Genomic DNA, 15,125 nt, shown 5'->3' with positions numbered 1-15,125 from the left:
CCCTTCCAACACACTGTATATTCATTAGTCAAGACAGCTTATCTTGAGACTTCATAGTATGTTAGTCTTCAGAGTATGTTAGACTTCATAGTATGTTATTATGGAAATGTAAACAGAGAACTGTGCCTGGTTTTAAGGGTGAGCAAGCTAGTTTAAATTTCAGGGAACAAGGACACAGGTCTTTCCTCAAACCATTACAACTTCTAGTGGTTCATTTGAAATGAAATACATCCACATGTTTATTTACATCTACATGTATATACACATAGATGTTACACACACACACACACATACATATATATATATATATATATTCTATATGTATATGTATCCCTGTTATCTTCACAGAGCACTCAGCTGTTCAAACTATCTTTCACATTCTCTTTCTTACACTTTGGCCCTGACCTCAGCTCCTTAAAGAGATCAATATCACACGTTTTTCAAAAAGACAGTTAAATAGGAGAAGACAAAGCTTCGTTTGCTGGCTGAAATTTACCAGAACTGCATTTCAATTTCAGAACTGTATCAGAATCTGTTTAAAATTTACCCTTTAATATGACGTTCCCTAGTGTTCATTTCTAAGATAGTAAATAACCAGCTTATGAACATTTGATTACTCCCAAGGGCAAATTATTGAAAAATCTTTGATATCAGAGATCTTACAATGTTTTCCTTATATCATAGCAGCACCTTATTTTCTAGAACCGAGGTGTAATAATTGTTGGTCAAATGAATAGAAGACCAAAGGGGCTAATAAAAGGACATTCAAATGAGTGCTAATTTTTATTTATTTTGGCAACAATATAAAATTTATTGTTTTATTGTCTTTGCATAATTATATAGATATTGATAGTTTGGCATAATTTTGTTATATAATCTACCTTATAGGTTACGGAAGAGCTAGTTCAAACAATTTAACAAGTCAGACAGTGTTTCTTGCTTTCCATGGAGGAATGAGGGCCCCACCAAAAGTAGCATTTCTTTTTTTTCTGTAACGCAATAACTGAATGCAGTGGGTTGCCCAAATAAGTGCTTCTCACTTACCAAGGATTTATTTGGCAATTTTTCACTAATAAAGCTAATATAGCCAACACTTACCCAATCTCCGAAAGCAGATGATGCCCACAGTGGTAGCCATTCTTATGAGCAGAAAATAGTTATTTTATGTAAGTCCATGCAGTGCACTATTATCTTCCATTTTAGTACCGAATACTAAGTTGAAGAATTCAGTATAAAATAATAGCAACAGCAAACAGGAAGCTTTGAATTGCCCACACAGCAGCGTTTGTGAGGAACTGTCAAGCAAGGGAACCAAATGGTGTTATTCTTGTTACCTCTAAGGTCTCCAGAGCCCTATGTGCAATTTGTAAGATCTTACCTACCTTGGTGTTTATAGTAGAGTGTTAATTAATAAGAAACCCAGTGATATTTTTTAAAAAGTCCAGTTATTACAAAATTACTAATGTAGTCCTAATGGCTTCTACCAATTCCTGGGCTAATGGAAACTGGCAGAGTACATTATGTAACAGAAGGCCTGAACCACATATTTAAGCCGGCTAATATAATTTATTCAATTACAAAAGAAAACTATAAAGATAAGGAAGTCTTACTGAAGCATTAGTCCAATACTCAAAATGTGTATCAAGAGGTTAGAATGAAATTTGATAGATGGGCATAATCTGTTTATCCTTTTAAACAATTTAGAGATATTTTCAGTGACACAAGCCAAGTTATTGTGGTCCTTAGGGTGGCCTGTCAAACTGACTTCAGGATCCACCCAGAAGACTGGATCCAACCAGGAGAATGTTCTATTGTAATGGCAGACTTACAGCCCACGGTATGGCAGGTCTTAGGGGTACAGCGGGATCTGGCCAAGACTCGAGAATATACCCTGAGGTTGGAAGCAAGTGTCCAGCTTTATTACACTGGCAGGCTGACTAGGGATTTTTCCACAAAGCATCCAGTCCAGAGCTGGCAGTGAACAGAGTTTACATGGGTCAAGAGAAGAGGGGTGGGATACAGAAGCAAGGCATTTCACGTCAGTTTCCGGTTGAGGAAGTTACACTTAGTTTATATGATTGGATAGAAAGGTACACTGGAAACAGACACGAGAACAAAAGACAAAGAAGGAGGACGTGTGCTGGGTGTGGGGGGTACGAGGTGGTGGTGGGGCTTTGACAGATCAGCTAGCTGCAGGAAAAACCTTTTTGCTCAGAATTGTTTTTCTGGCTCTGTGTCTGTGTGGGTCACAGAGGTGTGGCCTTCGGGATCTATGTGTGATTCCCGGCCCCTCTGTCCCTGGCACTGTCCCCCTATTCTACACTGCTTCCTGGCCACATCCTGAACCGAGCGTCTCTGCTCCATCAGGCCCTTATGCCTTGATGCGTCTGCCATGGAGCCAGCCAACCATGGACTGATAATACCCTGAAATAGGAGTCAAAGCAAACGTCTCCCCTAAGACGTGAGGCCAGATCCCTGTCCCAGCACCAGGAAGGCTGCCTCATATTCTAACATGGAAATCGCCTGAATAATGCCTCGAGCGTCTCACGAGTTCTCATGCCAACTGTGAGGAAAAGCCTAACACCAGCTTTCAAAAATTAAATGTGCTCATCACTCTAAGTCGTAAGAGTTTCGCTCTCACCACCATTTATGCAATGGTTAAGAACATGAAAGTGAGCTCTATTATTATAAGCTCATATACATGCTTTTTATGGTCAGATACTTTTAACTCTGCAATCTTAGAGACACCTGAATATGGTAAAAACATCAGTAAGATAAACTACTTTCTTATCAAACTGTTTAAACATACTCATAAGCAAAGGCATTTTTGGTGACATCTGTCTCCTGTTTGTGTCTCCCAAAGCCTGGCAAATGGAAACCTTAGCTGAAGCAATTAAAAAGCTAAAGCTGAAATACCTGGAAAGCTTTGACTTCAAATTGAAAGGTACATTTTTCTCTCTCTATTTTGTACGATTAAATCGATTAACTAGAATGACATATTCAGAGGCCCTCTAAATGCCTTGTTTACCGAATATTGTGGCTATTGAAGGGAATTAGATTTTATCTTTTGATGAGTATTTTTATTCATAGTAGTGCATTAAAAATTTATTAGCAGATCATGGGGACTTGTGGAGGCAGAGCTTTACACTTTATTAGGATAATATAATTTGGATTTCACTGAGATTTCTGGAAACTGTCATCATTCTGACACACAGTCTTCATCCCTAACTTAATGTGTCCCTTCTGCATTTTGATGGAAGGCTCTCGTATTTACTAAGTTCCTCTTAGCTCTTAGTGGTCAGAATTTAAATTCCAAACTCTGTTTCTCCTGCAGTGACCAGCACCTGAAATACTTTTTTAGTCCTTTCAATATCAAAGCTGTTTCTATCCGCTGGTTGCTCAGAATTCAGGGATCGGGAAGGATCTGATGCAGAATTTGACTCTCCAGAAATCGGTAGCTTCACTTCTGTGTTCCCCACAGCCTCTGTCCACCGTAGATGCCCCCGTTTCCATCCTCTGGGCCCTTGTATTTAAGAGTTTTTTCTTGACTTCCAGCCATCACATACTTTATAGAGCATCGGGCAATGCTCTCTGATTGCAAGAGGAAAGTTCCATAAGCACAGTTCCCATGCAGTGCAGTTCCAAGTTCTCGAGGCTTAGATCTCTTTCGCTTACCCTTTGTCATTGATTCCTCTCCAGTGTCTTCCAAAATTTCAATTTTTTCCTCAAAGTTGATAGTTATTGTCTCTAGAAGGACTAGGCTAACACAAGTTACTTCACTCTCACCTCTAGCGCTCCATTTTAAAACCACAACAACTCTGTCTTTTTCAAGGGCTGTATCTTTTTTAATTCTATTTTAAACAGCTTTCGATACAGTGAATACCATCATCGTCATTATTACTGAATTACAAAATCGTTCGCTTACTTATGTTTAGAATTTCCTTTCTTTTTCTGATTTTACCCAACATGACTTCCATTAGAAGCAACTACAACAGAGGGTAATAAAAAGAAAAATATACTGATGGTATCAAAGAAAAAAAACTATTTCACCAGATTCCTCCCTCTCTCCCATGACTATATTACAGAAGAATATGGGAAATCATCAATGTGTCATTTCCTTCCCCGCACAGTGATTTTTCCTGTATTGTGTAAAATTAAGCCACCAAAAGCCACAATGTAAGAGGCAGAACCAATCTCTCTCTCACCATGGATGCTGGAATTCACATTTAGTATACAGAGCCAGAGTCCCACACACACCCACTGTCACTCAGGGGAAAGGGATCTGTTCACTACTCCCAACCTCTAAGAGGGTGATAAGTCTAAAATGCTTTCCCAAAGGTGTGGGACAAGGAGAACAGCATCCATAGCCCAGCCCAGGGAAGGCTTGTGGGTGGAAAGCATATTATCTTTCAATGCCACAGGGTAAGGTAAGGCTGCTTTAGTACAGCTTGGAAGGAGAGGACTGGGAATCAGGTCAGGCCTCCGCTCAGCTTCTGAGCATCCAAATGGTCCGTCCCCTTCTGGAGAGAATCCCATCTAGAGGGAGTCACTGCACTGAAAAGTAGGTAGAAATTTAATTTACTCTTCTGGAATTTTCTGCGAGAGTGTGGAATTCTAAGGGTGAAGTAGGGCAGCTTGCAGGCAGCCTCTCACTGCTATTCCGTAATTAAACACTCGCATCATGTCTGGTATCAGTACAGCAAGAAAACTGCATTAATATTTAACACACAGCACTACACATGGTCGCAATGCTCTACAATAAATAAAATTAGGTCTCAAAATGTGCCTTTTTAACACTACTGTAACAGAAATAGCTTTAGAATTTATAATAAGCTCCCAGGGGGAAAAGTCAGCACTCCTACCACTTAAAACTACAGTGTACTAAGCAGAGTGGTGGTGACTGTTTTGCAAAATAGGATCTCTTGGATGGGGCAAGGATCAAATGTCCCTAAGAGGGGCTCTTTTCCACTAACTGAAGTGATGTTAGAACACCGCAAGTGTCTTCCCTAAAACTCCCCTGGAGGCTGTCTGTCTCCCTCAGCAGCCCTCTAATTCTGTCAAGTTCACTAACAGTGAGCAGTAATCCTGATGTATGAGAAGCTAACCCTCAATTCTTCCACCCACCTCCCAACCTGAAGCATGGTCTGTTCCTGCCTTCCATTCTGCAGGGCTTCCCGGCACTTTCAGGTTCATCCCTCATGCAGTTTCCCCAGCAAACCTTCCTGCCTCAGCTGCCCTCACCACGCTGTTGCCCTTATTTCTCAGGACTCCATGCTGAAGCAGTGATACTGGGCATCCATTGACTGACGCAATCCACTCCAAAGCAGGGTCTGTCTTTGTAGGCTACTTTTCCGCAATCCACCATCACTGCTGCTGCTGTTGGTATTCAAGGCTGTTTTTTAAACAGGTGCAAACATGTGGCCAGGTAAAAATTTGCCTTGTGAATGAAGACAGCTCACAACCACATAAAACTGCCTTCTTAGCATAACTGTGCAGTAAGTGCCAGGAAGAGAGAGTTTCTAAAGATCCCTCCAAACCTAACTTGTACTGCCCAGTCAAGAAGGAAAGCAAATGTTTACTGTATGCAGGAAACATGCCCTTCTCACAGTCCACACACATTGGAAAGTTTCCTCATGTTCTACCTTTTTCTTTCTTCCGAAACAATGTGCTGTCTGATGTGTGACAGTCCAAGCCACAAGAGCAAATGTGGACCCAATGGCTGAGATTAAGGACAGGATTTAAGAAAACCAGAGACCTCAGAAGCCTTTATCTGTCCCTTCCCATCTCTCTCTTTATCCTACTTATTTTACCTGCACACATACAGCGAAAACAGAAGCTCCATTTCTGAAAGTTATGAGACGTGATTTTTAAGTCAAATAACAAACAAAACAACAGATCAAGCATACAACGCTGCAGTTTCCTTAGATGACTTGAAGAAGTTAAAAAGCCTCCTTTGACCAAGGCATGTGGCTCTGTCACCAGTGCTTTCACAATCGGAACTGCTGTTAAAATCAATTTACTATGGAAGGGTCCTCCTTGGCCACAGCTTTCTGGAGCTTGACACTTCTACTGCACCCAGAAACATTCACCGTTCAGTATTCCGGAGATTAACTAGTCTGATCTATGCTGGGCTCCGGCCATTGGCCAAACACCAGGTGCAGCCCAGAACTTCATGTTCTACCACCTTTGACTAGCATTTTAATCCTGGCGCGCACGGCCTCTGGGATGTCAGAGAGCTTTCCACCCAAGCTGAAGCCTATTCTGCACGCTTTCTAGAACCAGGAGTGCTGTTTCTGCTTGCGTGTTTCCTGGTTGCAGCAGTCAAATGGCTCAATAATTCTCTCCACGGTGACATGTTTGACAGGCTGGACAGGGAGGTGACACTCACAACCCCGCCTTTGCATTCTGCAGGTAAACCACAGGAGGAAATGAAACAGTGAGAAACCTTTTATTTGGATTTAACTGGTGAGCTGGGCAGAGACGTGTGAAAGTACACGGATCTTAATTGTGGCAGGCAATTCTTACTTTAAAAACTGATTTTCTCTGAACAGTTCTTCTCCGTGTGAGTCCTCAACATACACTGACAAGAGCAGTTCTGGCTTTTGGAGCAGATTCAGCAGAACCATGGAAGGGCAAATCTTTGATTTTCAGCCCTGAACGTCACTGATAATTATCTGTCTTGGATGAACATTTTATTACCTCTGGACCAGAGGCAGATTTTGACTTCCAAGTATGTTACAGGAAACGGTACCAGGGGAAAGAGAAAAGAATAAATAGGGAGAAACAGCGGAGGGAGGAAAAGCAAAGGCGAGAGCAGGCAAGAAGAGAAAGAGAAAGCACAAAGTCTAGGTTGTATTACATTACTTTTGCATCTTTCTTTTTTAACCTAGGCAAACATCTCATTAATTCTACATTTAGAATCTAATTCTGAGGACGAAAGTAAACTGCACTTTCCCAGCTTTTTATCTCCACTTCTACCAGTGGCAGCTTTGCAAGAGGATGAAGTATTTTATGCAATTAAACATCCTATGTGCTAATGGGCCTCACCATGAAAACCTCAGTAACTCGAAGTGGAGACGGACACAGGGTATACAAAGGCGGGACTCTGAGTAAACAACCCAGGGTCACAATGGACAGACTTCTGGACGTGGGTCTGACACTGCTTTGTGGTGCATCAGAAAGCGTCGGAGTCAGTACAGGGGCACAGCACAGGCGCAGACAAAGGGGCCCCTGCTTCTGTGTCCTGTGCACGTCAGTACAGTGGGCAGCTGGATGGTGTTCTGTACGGGCTCAAGCCAGGAAAACAGAGACTGAGTTTGGACTTAATATCAGCAGACAGTTACAGAGATCAGAGTGAAAAGCAGAATGCATTTATCGTACTTTTCTCCAAAAGGGGAAGCCTACACAGTAGAACTTAATGACTTGTGTTGCAGAGCCTGTCCCCGAGGCTTCCTGTCGGCTCCAAAATGCGGGTCATTTCTTGGAGAGCTTTCATGTCAGTTTTCGGTACCACATCTTGGGCCAAAACGCTATGCACATCTTCAGATCTCCAAGAGTTCTTTACACTCAGGCTTTTAGAGCAGGTTTAACTGCTTCAGTCTGTAGCACCAGCTTTACGGGAAGCTCCGCTAGCTCCGCTGGTGATGTATTTGAATACAAACCACACTCACACATCTATGTAACTTTCTAGCAGCCCTTTGACCACCTACTATTCTCATTTTCCAGGTGAGGTTATTGAGGCTCAAAGAGATTGTTCTGTGGAAGATGACTTATCTATGCAACATGCAGCAATGACAGAGACAGAACTTGGAATGAGTTTTTAAAATTATTATTTGTAAAGGGATGCAGAGGAATTTCTATTTTAAACAAATAACTTTTAAAAACTAAAAATGGGTCAGCTTTTTGTTGTTCATTCTGGAATAGATTGTAAGCTCAACTCTAGCCCTGTCTCCGGTCCCAATGTTCACAGCACATGGTGTCTGCATTTTATTTGAAGGTGGACGAAAAAATACTCTCCTGGAAGTTAAAAATCAATGCAATGAAATATAAATTTCCAAGGATAGGATAAAAGGGAATAAGATCTGATATACGGGAGGAAAAATGAGAAACAAACATATTCTTTATTCAGAGCCCTGCTAAGAAAAATAAACTCATCTAGCTATTAATATAGGTCCTTTAAACTCTAATTAAATCTATTTTAAGGGGTTTCAGATGACCGCATGACACTGCAGTCATCTTACCTACACAATTAATTCTGAGGTCAGCTGCTTATTTAAATGGCCACAACATGACAAAAAGATCTGTGGGAGTGTGTGTAATGTCTTAAAAATTAAGAGTCAGGAAAAAGAATATAATCAGATATTGTTTCTCTACATGTTAGTGTTTAGTTTGTAATTCAGTTTTAAGAAATCAGGAAATAAAACATAGAATTAGACCATATAAGTAGCAAATGAACTTTGCAGAGATACAACTACAGCAATCGAGTCATATTTAAGCCAGATTCTGAAACCATTCTTCCTGAAAATGACATCAATTTAAATGGTGATTTTGATTTTAGCAGCTGATTAAAACTATTTCAGTCAGGAGTTTATGCCACTGAGCTGTTTTGCCCTGAAGTGAAAGTAATGGTCCGGATTCAATTTAAATTTTGCTGGCAAACTCGCTGTTCAGCATTACTTCAATGTGAAAATACTGGTGAAGGTTTAACAACTCAGGACATACATTCTGAGACGGTGCTGAATACAACTGAAGGCAAGGAGAAGATGAAGAGGCAGTAACTCATTGACCGCAATCTGGTTAAAAGTAGATGACCCCTCCAAGTCAGGCGCAAAACTGCCTTGTGCCCTGTCGCCCAAGCCTCTTCTTGCACAAAGAGCAGAGAAAGCCTAACAATCTGGCTCAAAAAGATTAACTGGAAGCCTTGCCAGGGGAAGGGATATTAGTAATAACCAAAGAGCAGAAAATAAACTGCACATAGAGGAGAGGATATTAGCAGTAAAAAGATCAGAATGACAGAGAAGCACAGCTTCAGGAATGCAGAATCTGAATCAGACAGCACTGCCTCTCGGAGTTACATATCTATCCACGTAGGCAGGAGAAGGAATGGAGCACACTAGGCAGGAACTGTTTCTTCTACTGTGTGCTGGAGAGGAGTGCCGGAGGGAGGCTGGCAGCACGCTCTCCCACCAAATGGGAAGGGAAGGGAGAAGCGGTTGCCTGGAGACGGTCAGGTGACAGTGCATCAGAGCTGCAGAAGTGGCAGTCTTCCGGGACACCAAATGGCTCTTTTCTTCCTAGGCTGGGGCTAAGATGGGCCCTGACATTGTCCAAAAACTAGAGGTTAAGGTAAAGGAGACTTTTAGCAGAGGCAGTGGCAGCCTCTACTACAACAACAGCAATGCAAAGCTAAAAGATATTTTTGAGCAAAGGTAAAAGCACATCCTTTTATCTAGATGAAAAGAATGCTGCAATGATGTGCCAATGCTGGCAGAAATACTTTCAGGGGGAGGGAGGGACTCACTGAGGCTCTACCATGGGGAAGAATTTGTTTATCTATGCACAAAACAATCCTACCATTCATCTACAAGGGAAAGAATTAAAAGACAGCTCTTGTAAAATCAGAGTCCCACAGCTAACCAAAAGGGCATACCATAGACGACACTTAGCTTTCTCCTGCAGGATAATTTTTCCCCCTACACCCATGAATTCTTTGAGCTCAATGCTGAATCCTAAACTGCCTGGAAAAGTTTGAATTCCACATTACAGTCACGTGCATAACTTGTCTCCAATATTACCCTGACCACCACTTGCTTTCTCTGTACAAGGAAATCAGAAGCATATTGTTTTCAGAGGTACAATTTTCCCATTTGCAAACGAGGCACCTGATGAGATAACAGCAGCCAGGCCATGCAGCGGTCACTCGGCTGAGCTGACCCTGGTGTGTGACCAACATCATGTGACCAGAGCCCATATCCCCTGGGGATGCGGTAAAACTCTCGTGTCACTTACACTCCCTGACTCTAATGCTCAAAGGAGCTTCTATGCCTAGCTTCTGTGCAGCAGTTATAAAGGAATATCCATAACATTTTCTAAAAATGAAAGGAAACATGTTTAAAATCACAAAAGAAGCATATGGGACTAATTTCCATCACTATATTTTTCTTGGATTTTTGTCTCATTTAAGGGAAAGGAAAGTGGTAGGAGGAATACATAGCATTTTTTATATCTTTTTTTTTTTTTATAAAGCTGCATCAGAATAGCCTGGTTCTTCTAGGCTGCTGAGCACAGTCCTTTGATATTGTTTTCCCTTCCAGTAGCTTTAACTCTCCTAAGGGCAATTCCTGTCCACTGTCTATCTTTGCACTCAGCACAGAGTCTGGGACATGGTGGAGACACTGTAACTGGGTGGTAAAATTAAACCCACACTGAGCCACCAACAGCACACCTGGCCTCTCCTTTGCTTCTCTGCCCCTGATGGGTACAGTTCTGAGCTTGCACTTTATCTTCTAGTGCCCACAGCCTGGATCTGTTCCTCAACCTCCACTGCAGGCACAGAACCCCCGGTTCTGACCCACTGCTTTTCTCTCAGGCCCTGACCGCACCACATAGTTCTCTGGTTGCGCTGCCGCAGAGCAATGTGATCCTCCAACTCATCCCCAGTGAAGGTACTGCCCTACTTCCATCTCATCTCTGAGCCCCCAGGAGCTAGGTTCCAAGCCATATGAAGAAAAACCAGAATGAAGAGAGGACTCCCTCATTCCGGAAACCTCCCACAGGGGCGTGAAAGGTGAGAAAAGCAAGCGCCACTCTGCTAATGGCTTTCTCCAAGTGCCTACGTAGAAACTGTTGCGTAAGAATGAGGGTATAACTTGGCCTTTTGCAAGGGGGAAAAAAAGACAAAGTAAGTTCAAAACAGTACTTCTGATGGGTGACACCCACCACACACTCACAAGCACTAAACGGGGCTCTTTCTCCACCATGGCCTAAGGTTCTCCTCTCCTCCCTCCCAGGACCCTCCCCTTAGCCCCCAGCTTGCTTAACACACAGTGGCTCAGGTGCAGAGAGGAGGCAGGAAGGGCCTCACATTGGAAACCATCTATTCTGACTGCTTCTCAGAGATTCACTAGATACTTTCAAGCCGCATTTAAATCATGGAGCAGACAGCAACTGAGTGCAGTAGAGGTCCAGCCTAGAAGGACAGATGTCAAGTGTAGAAAACCATCTTGTGTGGATGGTGGTAGGCCCCATCTTTCATAAGCACATTCTAATAACCAATCACACATTACTTTTAACCGATGTTAGTCTTTTATTAAACTATACCCGATTTAAGGGTAATATAGAACCATCTACTAAATAGTTGCTTGCAAGAATCATGCAGCTCCCGAAAACCCAAACCTTGGTAGTGTTCACACAACAGCACTTACGGGGTTGACTGATGCTGTCTCCTGAATTACCAGTCATTCCCTGGGCCTTTCTTGTCACCAGGGTTCAGTCCTCTGTCTTCTTTCATGTCTTTAATGCTCAGTTAAGAAACATATTTTGTTTTTGCAAGGAGATTGGGATGGGGTGGGGAAAAGGAACAACTGACTTCAATCTCATCTCCAATTTCTTTTACTTTCTAAAAGTGCACTTTAACATGACAGCCAGGCTTAAACTACTTTTAAAGGCTGATTACTTGACCTGGAATAAAAATAAGCCGTATCAGATACATGCGGATACACCATTAAAGTGAAGCGGCCATTATCTTTTCTGCATTAACAGAAGAGCAGAACGCCATCTCCTGTCATTTGTCCAGTAAATCAGGTTGAATTATTCATTAGCACTAAACGTTTCCAAACCATCGCCTCTCCCATCCATACCATTACCTCATTTTAAGCCAGTGGTTTTATCTCCTCTAAAAATAACTCTGATGCATTGAGATCCTAAAGTTTTGGATTTTGTAAAAATTAATTTCTGTGGTGAGTAAAGCTCACAGTCTGGAGAGTAAAATCAAACAGGAAAGACAATAAACAAGCAATTAGAGAGCATCTCCTAGGTCACTTGCCACTTCTACCATTTGTCACTGAATGCAGAACCCGGGTGCTGGATAATTCTCAGGACCTTGATGGAACAAAGGATGACTCTGTAAAATCTTCAGAAATAGTGCTTCCGAAGTATTGCATTTGGTCAGAGGAAGGCAGGTCCTAAAATCCTTTCACAAGAGTCCATCTCAAAATATAGCTTTACATTTATACAATTCAGGCTTAACAGATAGGCACAGGTAAGGCCAGGTACATTCAGGCCTCTAACTATACGCAAATATGTACCATCTGGGAGAGGGAGACAGAGACACGGGGTGGGGGGTAACAGGAGCTCATCAGCCACATCACAAAGCGAAGACATACGGTTGCTATCACCATTTACAGCACCATTTGTTTCATTGAAGAAAGAGTGCTTAGTCCATGGACTTAAATTGCATACTGGGAACAGGACTCTGGAGTTCGGGGTACATATTTATGCTCCCATCTCCTCACTTTGTCAGAAGAGAAATCACTTTGAGTCAACTTACGGGACAAACTGTTTCCATTTTCAGTGGCAAGAGCTGAGCTCTACGAATGGTAACTTAGCTTCAGGGACTTGTGAGCAATCTCGTTTCCAATCAGGCTATACCTTTGAGATTATTCCTCCTTCATTTGGGGTTAGAAACTCAGCCATGACCTGAGCTCATATTTACTTCTGAAAGATGAAAACAGGATTTCTGAAGTACAACAAGAGAAGGAAGACCTTATTATCCTAACAGTGGACACCAGCATTCCTCTTAGGAAGAAAACCAGCTTTGGTTGAAAAAGCACCTGGATTACAGAGTTTTATTTATTGGTTCAAGATCTGCAGACACCAGCAGGGCAGACCTGACAGGAGACAAAGAGTGGCATTTCTAGGACAATCTAGGAGGCAGCAGTGAGGAGAGGGAGAGGCAAGGGAGCACCTAACTGTGGTGCTACAAACTAATTCCCAAGACTTCCTGGGCTGCTCCACCCCGGCCACATTTAGTCAAGCCTACAAAACCAAGAAAGATTTGAAATAAGTTTCTTTTCTCTAACTTTTAAAAAGTTGTTACTCTAGAAACTAGAGTAAATTGTGTACTTTATCGTGTGAACCATCTAATCATTCAAATGCTAGGTGCGATCCTCAGTGGGTGAGAATGTGCTCCCAACTTCCCTCCAAAACTGACACAGCGTGGGAAGATCTTTAATTCTAACAGGCAGTTTAACTTCAAACTTGGATTTCCTTAAGCTTCAACATAAGACCTGGCTTACCCAAAGTACATAACTCAGTGAGGATGAAGAGGGAACCCTGAACAGAACGGAAGAATGACACTTGCATTTTGAAGATGCTCTTTTTAGAACTGTACTATCAAGGACCGGAGGGGCCCATTCCTGAAGGGGTTCACTGCTACTGGGGGACACCAAGTGGACTCAGATGACTACAAAGCAAGGCAGAATATGAAGTGTGGGACTAGAGATGGGGCAGAGAGCATGGCCTGTTTGAGGGAGGATAAGAAACGGAGGTGTCAGGGACTATTTTGAGGAGATATTAGGATATAACTGCCACTTTTAGGGGCAAAAATAGTGGTAGGTAGGAAAGAAATCATTTTATTAATGCTTATGTGATCTTGACATCTCCCATACTGGACTGGAGGATCATAAAATGTCTCCTAAATTCCTGTGTCTGTCTCCCATCTCTGGAGTGATTAGTTCAGTGTCTTGGGCATAACAGTTCCTTAAAATGAACAAGTGATCCCCAGGACGACACCCGGCATAAACACAAACAGAGGCAAGGGGCGCTGAAGCACTGGAAGCCAGCTGGCTCGCCTGGGGGAGCACTGGAGAGCAACACGCGGCAAGGGTCAGGGGTCTAAAAGGGAATGGCCACATCTTCTGTGGGCAGTGCGGAGTGACAAGAGAGAATTTTGCCAAGGCAATAGAGGTCAAGGTACAATTCAGACCAGCTCATCCCAAAGTAGAGTAGGAACACGTTTTCTGGCAGGGAACCCTGGCAGAAGGCATTTTGAAAGTCTCCTTAGAAGCAAAGCCACAAAGGTTCACCTTGGGACAGGAGCAAGAGTTAGAATGAAGAAAAGTGAGCCACTGTGTATTCACGGAGGTTTCTTCCAGTCACTTTCACAGATATTTATCCACCACCTTCTGGGCACTGTGGCAAAGGCAGTCACACCTGATTCGCGCCAAACCATTCTTACTGGCTATACGTGAGATAAGAGTTGCAAGAGAGAAGGAATTTTTAAAACTATTTTTCCTTCATAATCGTGTACTACAATAAGTCACTTTTATGATTTTGAAGGGGGAAACCAAGAATGTATAAATCTTACAAAAGGTGTTACATTGCAAATGAACAGTGCACAGACCACTGGACTTGGGTGCCAGGCAAAGGATTTCTCTGGGTGAGGGAGGACCCGTCTGCACCTCCCTGTTCCAGCACCTGCTGGAGCCACAAAAGTGATAAGCTCTTAGTTTGTGGCTCTGAATACAGCACCAAGTAATAAAGCCATGTTGCAATTTAAAATGTTACACTTTCCAAGCTTCTCATTAAACCAAACTAATATCTCTCTCAATAATTCTGAATTAGTAAGGTCAGATAACATTGGGATTAAAAGCAATTATGGAGTGAGGGAATCTTCCCAGTTTCCTGTAATTACTGTGCCAGACCAGGATCCTGGGAATGCTCACGCCTAAGACTAATTTAGGAAGCTCTGAGAAATGCTCATATTTGGGGGCCATCTGAGGCCTCATCTCTCTTGTTGTGTGCAACTGCCACCAGTCCATGTAGCACATAGCCAAGTGCAATTCACAATGAGTCCTCATTTCTACAGCTGCAAAGCCTAGGAGAATTTAGCAAAACATGGCATGCCTTCCCTGACTCTGCCATGTTGCATGAATTCTACGTATGCATTATGTCTAGCAAATGCAGACTGCATTCTGTCCTGCACATCTCCTCAGTATCCACCAGGAGCTCCGTCAGTAGGTTCTGCCGGTGTCCCTTCATAACAGAGCATCTTTGATGCTTAAATCTTGGCAGAAATAGCATCGGATATTTTTAAACAAAGTGTAAAGGGACACACGGCTTCTGAG

At 42.5% G+C, this 15,125-nt stretch overlaps 1 protein-coding gene across 1 annotated transcript in view; it reads right to left on the bottom strand.

The window, feature by feature from the left end:
- The window catches only part of Sorcs1 (sortilin related VPS10 domain containing receptor 1), a 369,207-nt gene that overhangs the window by 316,285 nt on the left and 37,797 nt on the right, over positions 1-15,125 (bottom strand). The window contains exon 2 of the mRNA XM_033761243.1: positions 11,424-11,444. Within this exon, the coding sequence (XP_033617134.1) occupies positions 11,424-11,444 (21 nt within the window). The remainder of the gene's footprint in view (positions 1-11,423; positions 11,445-15,125) is intronic.

Source organism: Fukomys damarensis, unplaced genomic scaffold, assembly GCF_012274545.1.
Source record: "Fukomys damarensis isolate Sample0158 unplaced genomic scaffold, DMR_v1.0_HiC HiC_scaffold_8, whole genome shotgun sequence".
NCBI classification, from domain to species: domain Eukaryota; kingdom Metazoa; phylum Chordata; class Mammalia; order Rodentia; family Bathyergidae; genus Fukomys; species Fukomys damarensis.
The sequence above is the reverse complement of the archived record's forward strand: the minus strand, read 5'-3'. Positions and strand labels throughout refer to the sequence as shown.